Raw genomic sequence first — 19,184 nt, forward strand, 5'->3', positions numbered from 1 at the left:
GGTAACTTGTTCGCTTCCCTTTCAGCTGCTTCACTAAAAGCTTTTTGAAAAATATGGGAGTAAACAGTGTGTGTCAAAATAATGCCATACAAATGTAATAGGGAAGGCTGACATATAAATACTTTATTTGTGGAATTAATTAAATTAACAGAAAATTATATATTTTTCAGTTGCTGCTCATTTAGAAAAGCCTGAGTCATGAATATCAAAAGATTACAACTAAACTCTTAATGTCTATTTGTAGGTAGGTACAGGAAACCAGACTGTGATTTAATTTTCAAACTATTGTTTTCATATATAAACTGTCCCTTTAAATTTTGTTAAAATCAATATACGCAAAATGGTTCTTCCAGTGCTGGAAAAGTATGGAAGCTTCAAATATTATGAAACATCAAACTCCAGAAAAGTTTGAGGAGCTATGTATTATTTAAAACTATCCACTCAGCAAACTATGGATTGGGTCAGTGACATAATCTCTTTCACTAAAAATATTTTACTGTAGTCTGTTGATTATTGTTTTAATGGAAAATAATGGGAAAACAATATTCAAAATACCTTCATAACCAACTTTGCTGGAGTGTCCCACTGTGTATTACATGTCAATTGAATTTGGGCCGAATTTAAAGAAAATAGTGTTTTCAGCAAACCTTTATTTATGTTCCATTGTTGCAGGACTGCCAGTAAAGACCATGTTTGTTGGTTTAAATAGAAGCAGAAGTTGTGTCATCTGTGAAGGTGCTGGCTGAAGCTTGTGTCTTGTTCAGATTGCCAGATTATCTGAATGTCCGTGAAACTGAGTATGTCTTACGGATAAGTAATAATGGCTTTATTAAATGAAGGAGTTCTCAGGTGAAAGTTATGATTATATCTCACCAAGGAAAGTGTGACCATAGCTTTAATTTATGATCTGGCTTCATAGTGATTTCTCATTTATAGAAATCAGTGTGTTGTGTGTTCTCTACCTGTGATAGCTAATACACACAGCTATAGTTAGCATTTCTCAGTTACAATTTTTGCACTCACAGAGAAGTGACAGAGTGGAAAAAAAACCCAAACGTGTACACCCACATGTTAAAATCAAGAGAATCACTGACTAATCCCATATCCAGCGGATCACACATTCATCAACCTGATCACTCAGCTGCCAATGCCTGTCCCATAAGGTTATGAAGCAGAGATTCTTGGGTAGTTACCCTAGAAAGGCATTTGAAAGGATTGTGAATGGCCTCAATTCCTCAAACTGCTTTGTATAATCCTGGATTCTAGTTGAAATCTTAATTTGCTAGGGACAATTTTGAGTTGTTTTGTCTTGAAAGCCTCTCAAGGATATTTAAAAGAGTCTTCCAGAATAGTTTCATTTGTAGCAAGCCCAAAGACAAAAGCAGTAACAGCATTAGGATCATGGATGAAATTCAAGGCTATCAAAGTGGATTATAAACTATAACATCCTATAAAAAATGAAAAGCAAATAATTTTGAAAGATATGTACATTGGTTTAAAGGCTAGTTCCAATCAAACCATGTTCTAACCTCAACCTGCAAAAGAGAAAAATAACAGAATCCTACCAACACAAGTTGCTAATTAATCACATGGGAAATACATGAAGATGCACCTGGTCCCATGAAGAAGGTAATTCTAATAGATCCCCATCAAAAAGTCCAAACAAACAAAGAAAAAAACAAAATTCACTTGTTTCAGGCTTTGGTTAGAATGGATCTTGTGAACACTATGAGACATTAAAGCAAGATGACATTCATTTAATAAATATTTTTCGAACACTTGCTGTATGTCAAGCTCTGAAGATTCAAAATGAATTAAGACCTAATCCTTGACCTCAAGGAGTCTGTAGCCTAGTGAGAAAGGCACAAATATAAACCAAATATTTTTACTGGAGCATAGAGGAGGGAGAAACATGAACAAGTCACGCTAATTTTCTGGATTTCGGTAATGAGAAATGAAATGCATTTTTGGCTTGAGTAAGTGGCAGATAGAGATGTCACTTGCTGAGGAAGAATATAAGTGAGAGGGAAAGACCATGGGTTCAATTCTAGATAAAGTTCTGGAAGCTGTCTTAAAAGGAGGCCAGGAGTTCAAAAAGAGAGGTGGGTTGGATGGGGGCTTAAGCATTACTAGCATGAAGGGGGTGATCGAAAGAATGGAAATGGATGATCTTTCCTAGTGAGTACGAGAAGGGGTAGAGGATAGAACTCTTTCATGAGTTAAGATTTAGGACAGTAATTCTCAACCTTGGCTGCACATTGGAATAAACTGGGAACTTTAGAAGATATTGATGCCTGGGTCTCATTCCAAGAGATCTGATTTAACTGGTCTGGGACAGGGTCTGGGCATTGGGATTTTCCAGTACCCAGTGATTCTAATATGCAGCCAGGGTTGAGAACGACTGACTTATGAGATGGTACAGGAAGAGACAGGAAGATGGCAGAGAAACAGAAAGATGGTATTAGGGATGCTAAAGGAGGGGTTTTCCAGAAACAGGAACTTATCAACAGGGTTGAAAATTACAGAAAGGCTAATAATGTAGAGACTAAAATGTTTCTGATACCAATGACTGATGAGATTAGGAAGGCCCATTCCAGGAGAGTGGGCGAGGTCAGAGCCAGATGCTACAGACTCATATACTCAGGTAGAGAAGAAATCAATACAATGCAATGAATACTGAATATGCTTTCAAGCAGCTTGGCTGTGAAGGGAAGAGAGAGGCCATAGCTACTGAGATAAGCAGGTTGGAGAAAGGCTTTTGTTTTTTAACAATTTTTAAAGATCTCATTTATCTAGGCTATGGGACTGCGTGCGCTAATGGAGAAGAGTGGAGAAAGAGGAGAGAGAGAGAGAGACACAGAGTGAGAAAGAAGAGAGGAATGAATACTTGATAGAACAAGATCCTGGGGTAGAACAGAGCTATGCAAACACAGGTAAAACCTTACACTTTTGTCCCTTTTTTTGGCCTAAGAAATGTTAATATCTAGAGGTTTTCTTTTGTGACTAGTGTTTTCAAAATGCAATTTTAAAGTAAATTCTCAATAAGCCTAAATATTTTGAATCAAAAGAAGTTCATGTACCTCTCATTTATCTCAAATTTAAGTAAAAACGTCAGTTCTATTCAGTAAGCACAAAACAATGTGATATTATTTACAGGAGACACATGACACACTAAATGACACAAAACATGACCACTGCTGCTTTTAGACTTGATAAAATAATTTAAATAATTTTAATACTACAGCTTTGCCAAATGCAATTCAAGTAAGTCTCTGATTTTTGAAGCTGAATCATAAATTACATATTGTACCCTGTCAAAATTGCCATTTCATGGCATTTGCATCAAACCCATTATCTTGTGTTCTGTTGCCTAGTTACCGGAATTCTGAAGTTTAATGCATTTTAGATGGATATTTAAATTTCAAACAGAGTTTCAGCTACACAGTCTACAGAAAGACAAACAGTTGGACACATCTGCTGACTTAAATTTCCAAAGGAAACCTGTTTGTGTATAAGGGCTCAGACTTGCTAAGTTTTGGAGAAGGGTGCATTGGTTTTTCAAGGAAGGGCATCTCATATGGAGACACTAAATTCATACTTGTTTTCTGGTTTTATTTTTGTTTTTACTACAGGCATGGAGAAAAGAAAATCTTTCCTTTGTCTATATATTTAAGGCCCTAAACCTATGGTCTAAGTCTTGCTTCATTAGTACAATTCTGCATGTAACACACACATACATGAATCTTAATAGTACCATGACTTACCTGCTCCCATGTGAACACGTGTTGATTGAAATAATACTGAATTTGTTCATTTGCAATGTTAATGCACAGCTGCTCAAAGGAATTTTTTTTGAAGTTTTCAAAGCCAAATATATCCAGAATGCCAATGCTCAGCTCATCACCGTTCCCACTGGAAAATTAAAGAGGCATTATTGAGTCCTTACTTATTTTCTTAAGAGGGAATGGAAAGCAGGGTGTCTCAGAGTATGCTTTTGTGATTTAGCTAAGAAACTCCTACCAAGACACAGAGTGTAAATTTTCTTAATTGAAAAAGTTTCCCTCCATAAAACATAAAGTAGGTAGCATCAATTTTAATATATAAAAGATACAAGATTTTCCTTGTACTACAGAAACCTGTCCTATACTTTTTCCTATGGGTTTGTGGGTACAAGATCACAGCCCCGAGTGAGTCATGAATCATACGGAAAACCTGGCCAGCACTCAGAAGACCACAAAAATGTATTCAATAAAAATCATACCAGAAAAGCAAAAATTCTGTGTAAGGATGTCTTTAGTCTTTCACTTTAGGACAATTAAAACATCTTGCTAAAAACACTTCACCTCTTTTAAAGAATCATTATTTACTTTTGAGTTATTCATTCATAAGTGTTTAATAGAGAATAAATGGTAACTTGGGGAAAGACAAAAATGTATTTGGGTTTATTTTATAATCAACTACTTTAAAATGCAATTAAATATTATTTTATTTTATTACTTTATTTTATTTTATTATTTTTTAATATATGAAATTTATTGTCAAATTGGTTTCCATACAACACCCAGTGCTCATCCCAAAGATGCCCTCTTCAATACCCATCACCCACCCTCCCCTCCCTCCCACCCCCATCAACCTTCAGTTTGTTCTCAGTTTTTAAGAGTCTCTTATGCTTTGGCTCTCTCCCACTCTAACCTCTTTTTTTATTTTTCCTTCCCCTCTCCCATGGGTTTCTGTTAAGTTTCTCAGGATCCACATAAGAGTGAAAACATATGGTATCTGTCTTTCTCTGTATGGCTTATTTCACTTAGCATAACACTCTCCAGTTCCATCCGTGTTGCTACAAACGGCCATATTTCATTCTTTCTCATTGCCACATAGTACTCCATTGTGTATATAAACCACAATTTCTTTACCCATTCATCAGTTGATGGACATTTAGGCTCTGTCCATAATTTGGCTATTGCTGAGAGTGCTGCTATAAACACTGGGGCACAAGTGCCCCGATGCATCAGTACTCCTGTATCTCTTGGGTAAATTCCTAGCAGTGCTATTGCTGGGTCATAGGGTAGGTCTGTTTTTAATTTTTTGAGGAAACTCCACAATGTTTTCCAGAGTGGCTGCACCAGTTTGCATTCCCACCAACAGTGCAAGAGGGTTCCCATTTCTCTACATCCTCTCCAGCATCTATAGTCTCCTGATTTGTTCATTTCAGCCACTCTGACTGGCGTGAGGTGATATCTGAGTGTGGTTTTGATTTGTGTTTCCCTGATGAGGAGCAATGTTGAGCATCTTTTAATGTGCCTGTTTGCCATCTGGATGTCTTCTTTAGAGAAGTGTCTATTCATGTTTTCTGCCCATTTCTTCACTGGATTATTTGTTTTTCGGGTGTGGAGTTTGGTGAGCTCTTTATAGATTTTGGATACTAGCCCTTTATCCGATATGTCATTTGCAAATATCTTTTCCCATTCTGTTGGTTGCCTTTTAGTTTTGTTGATTGTGTCCTTTGCTGTGCAGAAGCTTTTTATCTTTATGAGGTCCCAGTAGTTCATTTTTGCTTTTAATTCCCTTGCCTTTGGGGATGTGTCAAGTAAGAACTTGCTACGGCTGAGGTCAGAGAGGTCTTTTCCTGCTTTCTCCTCTAAGGTTTTGATGGTTTCCTCTCTCACATTCAGGTCCTTTATCCATTTTGAGTTTATTTTTGTGAATGGTGTGAGAAAGTGGTCTAGTTTCAACCTTCTGCATGTTGCTGTCCAGTTCTCCCAGCACCATTTGTTAAAGAGACTGTCTTTTTTCCATTGGATGTTCTTTCCTGCTTTGTCAAAGATGAGCTGGCCATACGTTTGTGGGTCTAGATTTGGGGTTTCTGTTCTATTCCATTGGTCTATGTGTCTGTTTTTGTGCCAATACCATGCTGTTTTGATGATTACAGCATTGTAGTAGAGGCTAAAGTCTGGGATTGTGATGCCTCCTGCTTTGGTCTTTTCTTCAAAATTACTTTGGCTATTCGGGGCCTTTTGTGGTTCCATATGAATTTTAGGATTGCTTGCTCTAGCTTCGAGAAGAATGCTGGTGCAATTTTGATTGGGATTGCATTGAATGTGTCGATAGCTTTGGGTAGTATTGACATTTTGACAATATTTATTCTTCCAACCCATGAGCATGGAATGTTTTTCCATTTCTTTATATCTTCTTCAATTTCCTTCATAAACTTTCTATAGTTTTCAGCATACAGATCTTTTACATCTTTGGTTAGATTTATCCCTAGGTATTTTATGCTTCTTGGTGCAATTGTGAATGGGATGAGTTTCTTTATTTGTCTTTCTGTTGCTTCATTATTAGTGTATAAGAATGCAACTGATTTCTGTACATTGATTTTGTATCCTGCAACTTTGCTGAATTCATGTATCAGTTCTAGCAGACTTTGGTGGAGTCTATCTTAAATATTATTTTATAATTAAATATTCCAAATGTACTTTTTTTCCTGCTCCCCCATAATGGTTACCTCTCTGTTCATTAAAGGCTAGATAGTTGGTCAAAAGTTTGCCTCTTCTGAGAAATATATGCATTACAGTTATTTTCATGTGATTTTAAAAAGGAGAGTACAAACATTTCTCTGTGCTCACTATATGTAACCTAGGTTAACGCTTAGTGTTGTCTGAGGAAGTGATTTAGAAATGACAGCTGTCCACCTCATGCTGGGAAGTCAAGGATGCTCTCTGTATTCGGAAGAACTGACTGAACTCAGAACACAAAGTTATAGGACCCTTTGTGTGATGGGATTGACAAAAGGAAAGCTATACAAATACTTCTGAAAATTCCTATTTTGAATAGAAAGTGAAAATGTATGCTGGTTTAGTCAACATTATTATTCTTTTAAAAAATTATCCCACAGGATCCTGCTGAGATATTTAACTCATCTAATAGTGTGTTACAGCCAGGAGGACCTTAGAGATGACCTCATTCAGGGATTCTTAACCTGGGGTCTGTTAATGGTCTTCAAGGGGGCTGGAATCAACCATGCACAATATTTTGGTGGGTATGTAGAAATATATCCATTTTTAAAATTTTGGAGTGAAGAACATAGTTTCAATAGATCCTTTTATTCTTTCTTTTATTCTTTTCTTTTTTTTTAGATAGAGAGAGAGAGAAAGAGAGGGAGTGGGAGAGGTGCAAAGGGAGAAGGAGAGAGAACGATGCAGGGCTCGATCCCATGAACCATGACATTATGACCTGAGCCAAAATAAAAAGTTGGACACTGAACTGACTAAGCCACCCAGGCATCCCTCAAGAGATCCTTAAAAGGCTCCAAGATGTCCATCAATAACTAAGACCACTGATTTGTCATTACATGCCTTTATTTAATAGTTGAAGAAGACAAGATGCAGAGAAATGCAGTAATTTGTCAAGGGTTGCACAACAAGTTAGTGGAAAAGACTGGCACAGTATACAGGCTCTTCAAAATCTTAACATAAATCTTGACAGATTTTTGCTGAACTATATGAATGGTCTTATTTTAATTTGTTAAACTTTATTTAAAAAACTTTTTTTTTTAACATTTATTCATTTTTGAGAGACCGAGAGAACAGAGTGTAAGCTGGGGAGGGGCAGAGAGAGAGCAAGACAGAATCCAAACCAGACTCTGGGCTCTGAGTTGTCAGCACAGAGTCCAACGCGGGGCTCGAACTCCCTGACCTTGAGATCATGACCTGAGCTGAAGTCGGATTCTTAACCAACTGAGACACCCAGGCGCCCCTGTTTGTTAAACTTTCTATAAAAATTTTGAAAATCTAACATTTGGCTGGCTTTCTTTAGTGTATGGAAAGGAAAGTTACCAAATAGTAAAGAGGCTGTAGTGGAATTTTCAGCAGATCGCCTTAGTGCCAAACATGCAGATGATAAGTAGCAAAATGTAGTCGTCTGTGGAATACATAGATAGTGAACATTCTGGAATTTTTCCATTTTCACCTGAAAGCTTGGCATCATACCGATGGCCACACATGAACATACAAAGTGTTTTGATCATTAAATCAGAATGGGCAAACTGGAATTTGATTTGCAGACCCAATCGGATAGGTTACAGTTTAGCAGAAAGGGAAAGAAGCAATTCTGGGGGATAGAGAATTAAGAACAGGGAGGAATAATGGATAATCTCTTAGACATTCTGGATAATATTATGATGTGGTGTGGCCCTTCGTGGAAAAATGACTGAATTACATGCCTGAAATGTGTATAGAATAGTCTTTTATGCTTAGTAAGCAAATGTGAACAAGGTGACTTAAGGTAGGCATTTATCCTGCTTTTTGTATACAATTTCTACAGATTGTGTAATTTGTGGCAGAACAAAGCTTTAGGTGTAAATGGAAGGGTTTATACCTGTGCGCAATCCCTGGTACATAGAGAGTACTCAGTCAGTGGTGGCTGTGATTCTTTATTTCTAAGATGGGGTACTAGGCAGGGCATAAACGATGACATTATCGTTCATATATTCACTCTATCATGTACTATTTACTTAGGACATTTTGGAACCAAAGTTCATTGGAGGTCATAATTCCTATCCTTACAGGATTATAGTGAGAGTTAAAATATAAAAAGAAAGCTTTCCTTTGCCTTCAAGATTTAATTCAATCCCTCAAAACAAAGCAAACAAACAAAAAAACCTGCTGGAATGACATTTTATGAAAGTATAAAATGGTATATACACTTTGCAGTACACCTTCCTATTAAAAGAACATATAAATTGATGTCACTTTAAAAATTCACTTTTCATGTTTATTCATGTTGCTACAGTTTTTGTGTTCCAGGACATTTGCATTTTTATAGCTATCTGGCCTAATAAAGGGCTACTAGGAAATAAAGCAGATCTACTGAGATAGAACTGTAATAATTCAGCGATAGCAATTAGAAACGTCTTCAAAGGGACTCATATACAAATCAATAAATTAGAAAACAGATTTACATCACCTGACATTTGGGGAAAAAAATGTTTCCATGAGAATTTTTACCTTGGCGATGTGCTGTGCTTCAATAAACTGTTAATGCGATTGACTATCCAACTAAAGAGACGCCCGTATAAAGTTTTGGCCATAGCATCTCTGACATCAGTAGCTTTTTCGACCGTATTGGGTCGAATAATGGTTTCTCCTCTAGTGACCACACAGTGGGAGGTAAGAGCTTCTTTGAGTTCATCTGCCTGAATGCAAAGCAAAGAAGCAGCTAAAAAAAACAAACAGATGTGTTGTTAGAAAAAGTTATGGCAATGAAGTCACTTCCTATAGAATGAAAACGTCTTAATTTACCTTCTTCAAACGACATAAAAGAAATATGTGAAGACTTTCTAATGTAAAAATAAGTTGCTGTTGAGTAGGAGTCCTGTGTCTCTTCTTGATCATTTTTCTCTCCCTGACTGGTCACATGCAGGCTGCCATATAATAAATACAGCACAACCCAAACCGAACTGGCTGACAGGAGGGAACATTGGCACAAGCCAGTGGTTGTTTACATGATGCCAAACATAATTTCACTGAATTATGTGAAATAATTTATAAGCATAATGAATAAATTTGGTATAATTTGGACGCCATTATCATATACACATTTTCAAAATGTAGAAATTAACTGGAAGTTACTTAGACTTGAGAGATATGCCCAAACCAATGTATTTTACCTAACTTTTGCAATATTTAACCAAAACAGCATAAACCTTATCTCAACATTAATGTATTTTTGTATCCTACTACTTCTCAGTTATATATTTCAATAATTAAATTCTGTTAAAGTGTGATGCCTGGAACATGCATATTTAATGGTAATTACATATCACAGGGAATTTTAAATGAAAAATACCTAAATTCAGGCAATAAAACTCATTTTTTAATATAAAACATCTTTAACCCAAACTATCACATGACAGACTATTTTTTAAATCAGTTCTCCTTTTAAATTATTTTCAACATTTTGAATTTTACTTATAGCATTGGGACAAGATAGTTCTCAGCTATGTGGCTAAGATCACTGGACCTTGCTTAAATATTGTTTTCACATTGTAGAGGTAATACAAGTCCACTGTAGATATCTTGCTTTTCAAGTTAACATTCTGCATTTCTTTCCTTTTAAGCATGTTTACTGTCACTATTCTGCACATATATTTCATCTTAATATCTTAAGCATTTCTCACTTTATTAAATATCGCTTGTAAATTTTAATTTGCTGCATAATAGTCTGCTATATATCATAATATATCAATAATTTTAAATTGTTGGATGTTTAGGTTGTTTCCATATGTTCATAATTGTAAAGAATGCTGGGATAAATATTTTGTGTATGAATCTGTGTTCCTGTTTCGTATGATTTTCTTAGCATAAATTGCTTAGAATCAGTAATTGGTTCAGTGTATATAAACATATTTAAGCCTTCTTATGTATACTATTTAGCTATTCTTCAAAAACCCTGAACCAATTACATTCTTATCAGCCAAAAAAAAAATTTTAATGCAATTTCATGGGTACCATATATTATTTTTGAGAATGGCCTATTTGATAGGAAAAAATGCCTTCATTTTTCAATTTGTTTTTAACTGACTCCTAGTGAAGCTAAATACTTTCTTTTTTTCATATTTTTATTAGTAATTTGTGGTTTTATTTTATAAACTCCCTTTTTTCATTGATACATTTGTCTTTTCCTAATAAGCTTAGAAGAGCTCTTCATAGCTTACACATATTTCTTATATGTATAGTACAAATATTTTCTTTTATTTTTTACCTGTATTGCAATTTCGTTTATTTTTCTTTTGTTAGTATGAAAGGGTTTTAATATTTATGTAGTCAAATATCCATTAAAAATCCTTTCTGCTTTTGGTTTTCTGCACATAAAATCCTTCAAGTCTTTTCTCATTTCAGGATTATATAAACGCACTCTTGTCCTGAACTTTTATGATTTTTTGCATTTAAATGGTATAGATTTGTAATTTATTTTGGTATATGGTATATGACAAGAATTCAAATCCCCCCCCACCCCCACTCCCCTAAGTGGCTAGCCAGTTTGCTGTCCCTACAACACTGATTCCCTAGTGATTTGTAATGCCATTTCTGGCAATTCTGCTTGGATCTGTTTCTGTTTCTGAATAGTGTTTCCCATTGATTAATAGTCTACTTCTATTCCTGCATTGTTCATTTTACCTGGGGATATATTGCTAAGTATAATACCTCATAAGGCAAACTTCTAGTCTTGATCATCTTTATCTAGAAGGAATGGAAGCTAATCAAGAAACTCAAGTAGGAAGATAGAGGGAGGAGGAGAGGGACAGGGAGGGAGAGAGGGAGAGAAAGATTGAGAGAACCTTCTAGATACATGCATTAAGTGGTTTCTGAATGAATTGTGGAGAATGGCCTGGAAAAGTTCAAGAACTGATGTAGAATGAACAATTGGGAGGTTACTTAGCTGAGGTGAGAGGTGATGTTGTCTTCAGTGAGAACGAAGATGATGGAGATAAACAGAAGTGGTCAGATTTGAGAGATATTTATGAGACAGAACAGCCAGAACTGGACCCTGATTGAAACAATGTACCTGTAAAACCATCAGGAAACATGGCCTTGGCTTGGAGATAATTCCTTGCAACTTTAATTATAAATCATTATAAGTTAGCAAAATTTTTATTTGCCATAAAAGGCTATTCCACAAAGTGCTTTAATTTTAACTACATTCATATAAATATTAATCTTTTGTGACTCATATGACTGTTTCCTATATAGAAATAGGTTCTCAATTATCAAAGTCAGTTCTTAGTTTGTTAGTTTCTGAGTATATATTCATAATCTACAAATATCTCTGTGGTCAATCATTCTCTTCATTGTTGATAACTATTCTAATTATGATCAATGGTGAGATCTGAATATATCACTGGAGTTTTCTGTTTTTTCCTTCCACATCTGATAACTGGGGACTGCTGGGAGCTACAGATCAACCTGGAACTACTGGCCCATGGGTGCCAAAAAATATTAGGTCTGCTGAATGAAGGTTCAGCCCAGGATCTACATAGCCTGCAGCACATTGGCCAGAAGAAGGCCTGGCTCATCATGGGCCAGAGGGAGATCCATGGCCCAGAAAACAAAACAAAACAAAACAAAACAAAACAAAAAACAACTATTAGTCTAATATCTTCTGGTCATTTAACTTTATTTATATATGAAAAATCAGAAAAGGTTCTCAGGTCCACGGCAATCATTACATGCCAATCTCAGTTCTTCTGTATTACTAAGCTGGTCCCAGAGACAAAGTGGCATGGAGATGATAGGGATCTAAGGACAGGTCCAGACTAGAATGGTTCGTATCTGGTCCTCTGAAATTTACCCTAAAACAGCTCATTCTGTTTCTGATTAAGTATAAATCAGAAAAAATATATAAATAAAAATTTATATCATGATTCTCTACATTATATATGAAACATAACAAATCTGGAATTATAGAGGCATATGCCTACATTAAAAATTAAAAAAAAATAGCATATATTCTAAATAAAAAAGCTGTGCCACCAGAAAATCAGTGGGAAACCTTAAGTTATTGGAATAATTCATTAAACTCTGCTAGATAGAGAAAAAAGTTGATTTAAAGCAAATACAATATTGCACTTCTCTTGTATACAAAATTATTGCAAAATCAGTTAACCCAGGATGAATGAGTATAAAAATTCATCTGGTATGAAAATAAATATACAAGTCTTTATTGCTTATAAGTGAAATAAGTCAGTCAGAGAAAGACAGATACCATATGTTTTCACTCATATGTTGATCTTGAGAAACTTAACAGAAGACCATGGGGGAGGGGAAAGAGAAAAAAAAAGTTACAAACACAGAGGGAGGGATGCAAACCATAAGAGACTCTTAAATACAGAGAACAAACAAACTGAGGGTTGATGGGGGGTGGAGAGGGAAAACTGGGCGACGGGCATTGAAGAGGGCATTTGTTGGGATGAGCACTGGGTGTTTTATGAAAGACAATTTGACAACAAATTATATTTAAAAAATAAAATAAAATTATATATACACTAAATCTATCAAATAATAACTTTAACTCCTTTCAGATCAGTTTACTAAATTTTAATTATATTTTCTGTGTTTTTACATTGAAATGTAAATAGCTCCTAAAACAGTCTAGAGCCTAGACTTAGGAAGGTTTTCTTCAGTAATCAGTTATTTTGCAGGCATGAATATGTGTTTTAAATATTGGACTTTAAAAGCTTCATTTTATGCAAATTGAATCTGAATATTCTTTTTCAGGATTCTCTATCAGTACGATCACTTGAAATTATCTTTTTTTTGAAGTTTTTTTTGAAATTGTCTTTATGTGACACTTACAAGTATGTCATTAGACATTTTTCAAGAGTTCAGCCACCAACTGGGTGGCTCAGTTGGCTGGGTGTCTGACTTCGGCTCAGGTCATGATCTCACAGTTCGTGAGTTCGAGCCCCGCGTCGGGCTCTGTGCTGACAGCTCACAGCCTGGAGCCTGCTTCACATTCTGTGTCTCCCCCTCTCTCTGCCCCTTCCCTGCTCATGCTCTGTCTCTCTCTGTCTCAAAAATAAATAAACATTAAAAAAAAAAGAGTTCAGTGTTGAACAGAAGATAATAAAACTCACAGTTTTCCAGAGCTGCATGATTGGAAATGTGGCTCTTGTCAAGCTGGTGTTCAGTTGCCACAGAAGAAAATTCAATGTTTCCAACATTCATGATTGCAGCCAGTATACTGTATATACTTCCAAGTTGCTGAAACATACCATGAAAATGTTAACATCACCTTCCCTGGCATATATAGCAAGGCAGTGACTATGGCTGGAGACAGACTGGGTAAGAATTCTAAGGCTCCAGCATAAGAAGGTCATCCCATAGACAATGATGTCATTCTGAGACCCAAGTAGGCCAAGATCCAAGTAGGCTCAGTCTCATTTGTTATTTTAATATGAGAGGTGAGCATGGTACCTGTTACCCGGCAAGTGATAAAAAAAAAAAATTTATGAATGCCAGTATGAAGAAAAAAAATAAACGAGGAACTCCCCTCAGAGGAGGTAAAAATATCTAATTCCTTGGGCCACAGAAAAATTGGTCTATGTGATACTTAACTTTGGGATTTAATGTGGTCATTTCCAGATGTTCATTTTCCTTGAGGCCATCTTAAAAGTGAACTTAATAAAGGGAGCTAAGGAAGAAAGACCCAAAGATCCCAGCATCAAAATCAAAGGATATGTATCGTTTAAGTATAGGCATGAGAACTCTGGACTACAGATTAGAATTTATAGTAGTAAAACCCTAAATAAGGTACATAAAAATATATTCAGAAACACACACATACACACACACACACACACACACACACACACACCCCACACCTCTTCTTGGAGGCATAGAAGGCATTTTATCAAGGAGTCTATGGTAATTCTTGGTGTCATTCCAACTATGTTCAAGGTGCAGTAAGGTATAGGAAACAGACAAAATCTTTATTGTTTTCTTATGTTGCTGCCTTTATTTTAATCCAGCTCCTACACTTAATAGAATTGATTATTCCATCCACTCCAACATTCTAAGTCATGATAAAAACTGGATGTGAAAAAAATCTTCAGGGACATTTTTTCATTCATATATAACATATGAATACATAAACATTTAAACAAATACATTTGCTGAATGAATATATAGATATATCTGTATATATCTAGGTATTCACTTATCCAATAAATATATATCTTATGCCAGGCACTGCTCTTGTCACAGGGGATTCAGAAGAGGCAAAACTAAGATCTTTGTTCCCTTGGGGTGTTTAGGCAGTGAGAGGGCAGGCATTAAGAAACAAATAGACAAACATGACATTTTCAGTAACAAAACGGGCTGTGAAGAGAAAAACACATAGAGGAGCAATGGAGAGTGACTGCAAAGGGCAGGGAGGGCCTTTTGAGTTGGGGAGGTTAGGGAGAGCTGCCCTCTGAGAAGCTGAGGCCTTGGTGACAAGGGAACCACCTAGGCGAAGAACAGGAATCAGAACATTCCAGGCAGAGGGGGCAGCAAGGGCAAGGCCTTGCGTGAGGAAAGAAGGAAGAGTGGGGCTGGAGGACAGTGAGGGATGATGTGATAGGAGCCAGAGAGGTGAGCATGAGCCAGGCCCTCTGGGCTCACTGTAGAGTTTGGACTTCATTTGAATCGCTATGTAAAGCCACTAGAGATTTCAAAGCAGGGAGCTGTGATATTTTAAACTGATGAATCTGCCTACTATGTAGAAATGAATGGATTGGGAGCAGACAGAAAAGTGGAATTGTCAGGAGACTATCGCAGTAGTCTAGTGAGAGATGATGATGGCTTGGACTAGAATAGTAAATGGTGGAGACAGAGAGAAGTCAATGCACTGGGGTATATTTTGGAAGTAGAACAATAAATGTGCTGATAGGCTGGATGTGAATCACTTTTCTAAGAATACTCTCCTGGTAAGGAATTTCCATTTGTAACATGCATAACTTGTAAAGAGGCAACCAGTGTGGGCTTTAATGGCAGGCGGGGAAATAAATACAGCATCTGACATCCTGCTGTATTTTTCTTGAGGAAACTGTAGACGTTATGGATAAATGACCCCAGGAATATGCCTTGAAATAGACTGTTGAAAACTGTGTTCCTTCAAAACTTTGTGTGTCAGTTACAGACTAGAAAGTCCAGTTGTGTAAGTTCCCAAGTTGGATTTTTAACAGCATTTAGAGATTCATTACAGAGAATCACATGCTGCATCAATCGACATTCAATTCTTAATTCAACTGTTTATGAAAAGAACTGTGTAATCTTTCTAGACTGGGGCTCCCCTTGATATCCTGTAATTACAATATTCATTTGGAGTACAGTTGGAGGCTCAGAAGACAGCAAATCAGGGCCTAGCTCAGTCTGGGTCTGGCAGCTAGACTGATGGGGCTCAAAGGGGCCTGACCTCGGGCACGGGTATGACCTTGACCAGGCACTTGGGTCATTCGTGGCACAAAGACTAATCATCTCTGATGCTGTCACCCCAAGGAGTCCAGAACGATTTTTATTTGACAATAATAATAAGCAAAAGAACATTTTTTCATTTTACATATAAAACTACCAAGGCATAAAAAAAAAAAAACAAATAAAAAACAACAAAACTACCAAGGCGTAAAACAATCTAACAATGTTCCATGGACTTTGAATGAACTGAGATTTGAATCCTGCCTCCCAGCTCACTGGATGCACTATACCTTCCCACAGAGGAAGAAGAGTGGCTTACAGGAAAAGCATACTCTCCAAGTGCTCCCTAGAGATTGGAAAATATTCACAATTTCCTCTATCTACTCCACTTCCTGCTTTGTCTGTACCTGAGGAGGCTGGACTGCTACTGCTCTTGCAGTATCTTCAAGGAGAAACATGTTTCTGGCTTGTTTTCTGGAAAGTCAGACCTTCATTGTTCTGATGCATCAGGCTCCAATCTACTCCACTGCTGCTCTGGACATTCCCGCTCTGCTTCTGAGCTTGTACACTAGGCTGATCGCCTATGCAGACAGCAACCCAAAACTATGTGTGTGGGGGGGTGCTTGGGTGGCTCAGTCAGTTAAGCATCCGACTTTGGCTCAGGTCATGATCTTGCGGTCTGTGGGTTCAAGCCCCGTGTCGGGCTCTGTGCTGACAGCCCAGAGCCTGGAGCCTGTTTCAGATTCTGTGTCTCCCTCTTTCTCTGACCCTCCCCTGTTCATGCTCTCTCTCTGTCTCAAAAATAAATAAATGTTAAAAAAATTATAAAAAACAAAACAAACCAAAAAAACACCGTGTGTGGGGCAAGGTCACTACTCTGTCTGCACTGAGTTAATCTTCCCAAGGCAAAATAATTGTTAGAAGGACTCTTCCTCTTCCAGAAGTTTCCTGTACTACATCTCTTATTCAACCATCCACCCATCCATTCGTTCATCCAACCAGCATCTGTTTGCTATTTATTAAGCACTATGTCAGATATTGGATATATCAATAACTAAGAATAATTTCTGTTCTCAAGGACTCTACAGTCTCCTGGAACCAAAGAGTATGGATCATTTCCTATACTGAATTTCTATATGGATTATTTCTATGTATTTCTACTTTCTGTATTTTATTATAGTTTTTTTAATAAATAAACTTTATTTTTATTAATTTATTATTTTTATGAAGGCTTCACATCCAGTGCAGAGCCCAATGCTGGGCTTGAACTCATGACTGTGTGATCAAAACCTGAACTGAGATCAAGAGACCTAAACTTGATTTTTAGAGCAGTTTGAGGGTCACAGCAAAACTGAGTGGAAAGTATAGAGTTACCAGTTAGCCCCTGTCCTCCTTGCTCCACACACCCAGCTCTCCCCACTATCAACATCCTGCATTAGGGTGATGCATGTGTTATAATCAATGAACCTACACTGAAACATGATTGTCATCCAAAGTCCATAGTTGACATCAGAGTTCACACTTGGTGTCGGATATTCTCTGGATTTTTATAAATGTATAATGACACCTATCTACCACTATAGTACCATACAGTGTTTCCATTGCCCTGAAATCCCCTGTGCTCTGCCTACTTACCTCTCCTCGCAGCCTATAACTACCCATGGTCTTTTACTGTTTCCATAGTTTTGCCTTTTCCAAAATGTTATATAGTTGGGATCATATAGTCTATAGCCCTTTCAGATTGGCTTCTTTCACTTAGTGATGTGCATTTAAGGTTCCCCCCATGTGTTTTCATGGTTTGATGGCTCGTTTCTTTTTAGCACTGAATAATACCCCATTATTAGGATGTGCCACAGTTTATTTATCCATTCACCCACTGAAGGACGTCTCAGTTACTTTAAGTTTTGGTGATTATGAATGAAGTTACTACAAACATTAGTACACAGGTTTTTGTGTGGATATAAATTTTCAATTCCTTTGGGTAAATACCAAAGACCTTGACTGCTGGATCACATGGTAAGAGTATGAGAACTCTTCCCATGGAGTCTGCCATGTGAAGAAGAAGACAGAGATCAAGGTGAGGCCTCTGAAATCCAAGGTCACTAAGGACTGCCAGGGAATCACCAGAAGGTAGAGAAGAGGCATGGAACAGATTCTCCCTCACAGCCCTCTACAAGAAACTAACCTTGTCTCAGACTTCTAACCTGTAGAACTGTGAGGAAATAAATTTCTGTTACTTAAATCACCTGGCCTGTGGTACTTTGCTATGACAGCCTTAGCAAAGGAATATAGTATCAATGTTTTTTTACTAAATTGATGAATAAGATGCATAACCTTGGGATAATCATGTTTATTCTTTTTCTTTTAATGTTTGTTTATTTTTATTTTTTTTAATTTTTTTCAACGTTTATTTATTTTTGGGACAGAGAGAGACAGAGCATGAACGGGGGAGGGGCAGAGAGAGAGGGAGACACAGAATCGGAAACAGGCTCCAGGCTCTGAGCCATCAGCCCGGAGCCTGACGCGGGGCTCGAACTCATGGACCGCGAGATCGTGACCTGGCTGAAGTCGGACGCTTAACCGACTGCGCCACCCAGGCGCCCCAATGTTTGTTTATTTTTGAGAGAGAGAGAGAGAGAGAGAGTGCAGGTAGGGGAGGGGCAGAGAGAGAGGCAGACATAGAATCTGAAGCAGGTTCCAGGCTCTGAGCTGTCAGTGCAGAGCCCAACACGGAGCTCAAATCCATGAATCACGAGATCATGACCTGAGCCAACATCGGACACTTAACCGACTAAGCCACCCAGGCTCCCTCAATGTGTTTATTCTTAACTGTTTAAAACCTTTGAGATAATATTAGAGACATAGAAAAAAAATCTGGCAACTAACTTTTGTGACTTGAATTTAAATACTTATTTGATAATATACTTATGATTTTAATTTTAAAAGCATAACATAATTTGCAAAGTGTATTCAAATATATAAAATACTTGATCTTCTACATTAGTAATTTTAAATTATTATATTTTCAGGGCTAGTAAGTTGAAGTGTGGGTTGATGGGGGGTGGGAGGGAGGAGAGGGTGGGTGATGGGTATTGAGGAGGGCACCTTTTGGGATGAGCACTGGGTGTTGTATGGAAACCAATTTGACAATAAATTTCATATATTAAAAAAAAAAAGAGATTTAGTTAAATGACTGGAAAGTTTAGAAAGTCCTTATCATTCCTGATAAGACTG

General features: G+C 37.0%; 1 protein-coding gene across 7 annotated transcripts in view; it reads right to left on the reverse strand.

The window, feature by feature from the left end:
* The window catches only part of MYO3A (myosin IIIA), a 243,192-nt gene that overhangs the window by 81,560 nt on the left and 142,448 nt on the right, over positions 1 to 19,184 (reverse strand). For 6 of the 7 annotated variants that reach the window (XM_040451173.1, XM_040451175.1, XM_040451172.1 and 3 more), the window contains 3 exons: positions 13,631 to 13,757; positions 9,003 to 9,213; positions 3,765 to 3,912 (listed from right to left, as the gene is read on the reverse strand). In XM_040451173.1, coding sequence (XP_040307107.1) covers positions 3,765 to 3,912; positions 9,003 to 9,213; positions 13,631 to 13,757 — 486 coding nt within the window. Of the gene's footprint in view, positions 1 to 3,764; positions 3,913 to 9,002; positions 9,214 to 11,032; positions 11,563 to 13,630; positions 13,758 to 19,184 lie in introns of those variants that run through there. The other variant, XM_040451178.1, reaches the window with a different exon arrangement.

Source organism: Herpailurus yagouaroundi, unplaced genomic scaffold, assembly GCF_014898765.1.
Source record: "Herpailurus yagouaroundi ecotype Mexico unplaced genomic scaffold, PumYag 203, whole genome shotgun sequence".
Classification (NCBI taxonomy): domain Eukaryota; kingdom Metazoa; phylum Chordata; class Mammalia; order Carnivora; family Felidae; genus Herpailurus; species Herpailurus yagouaroundi.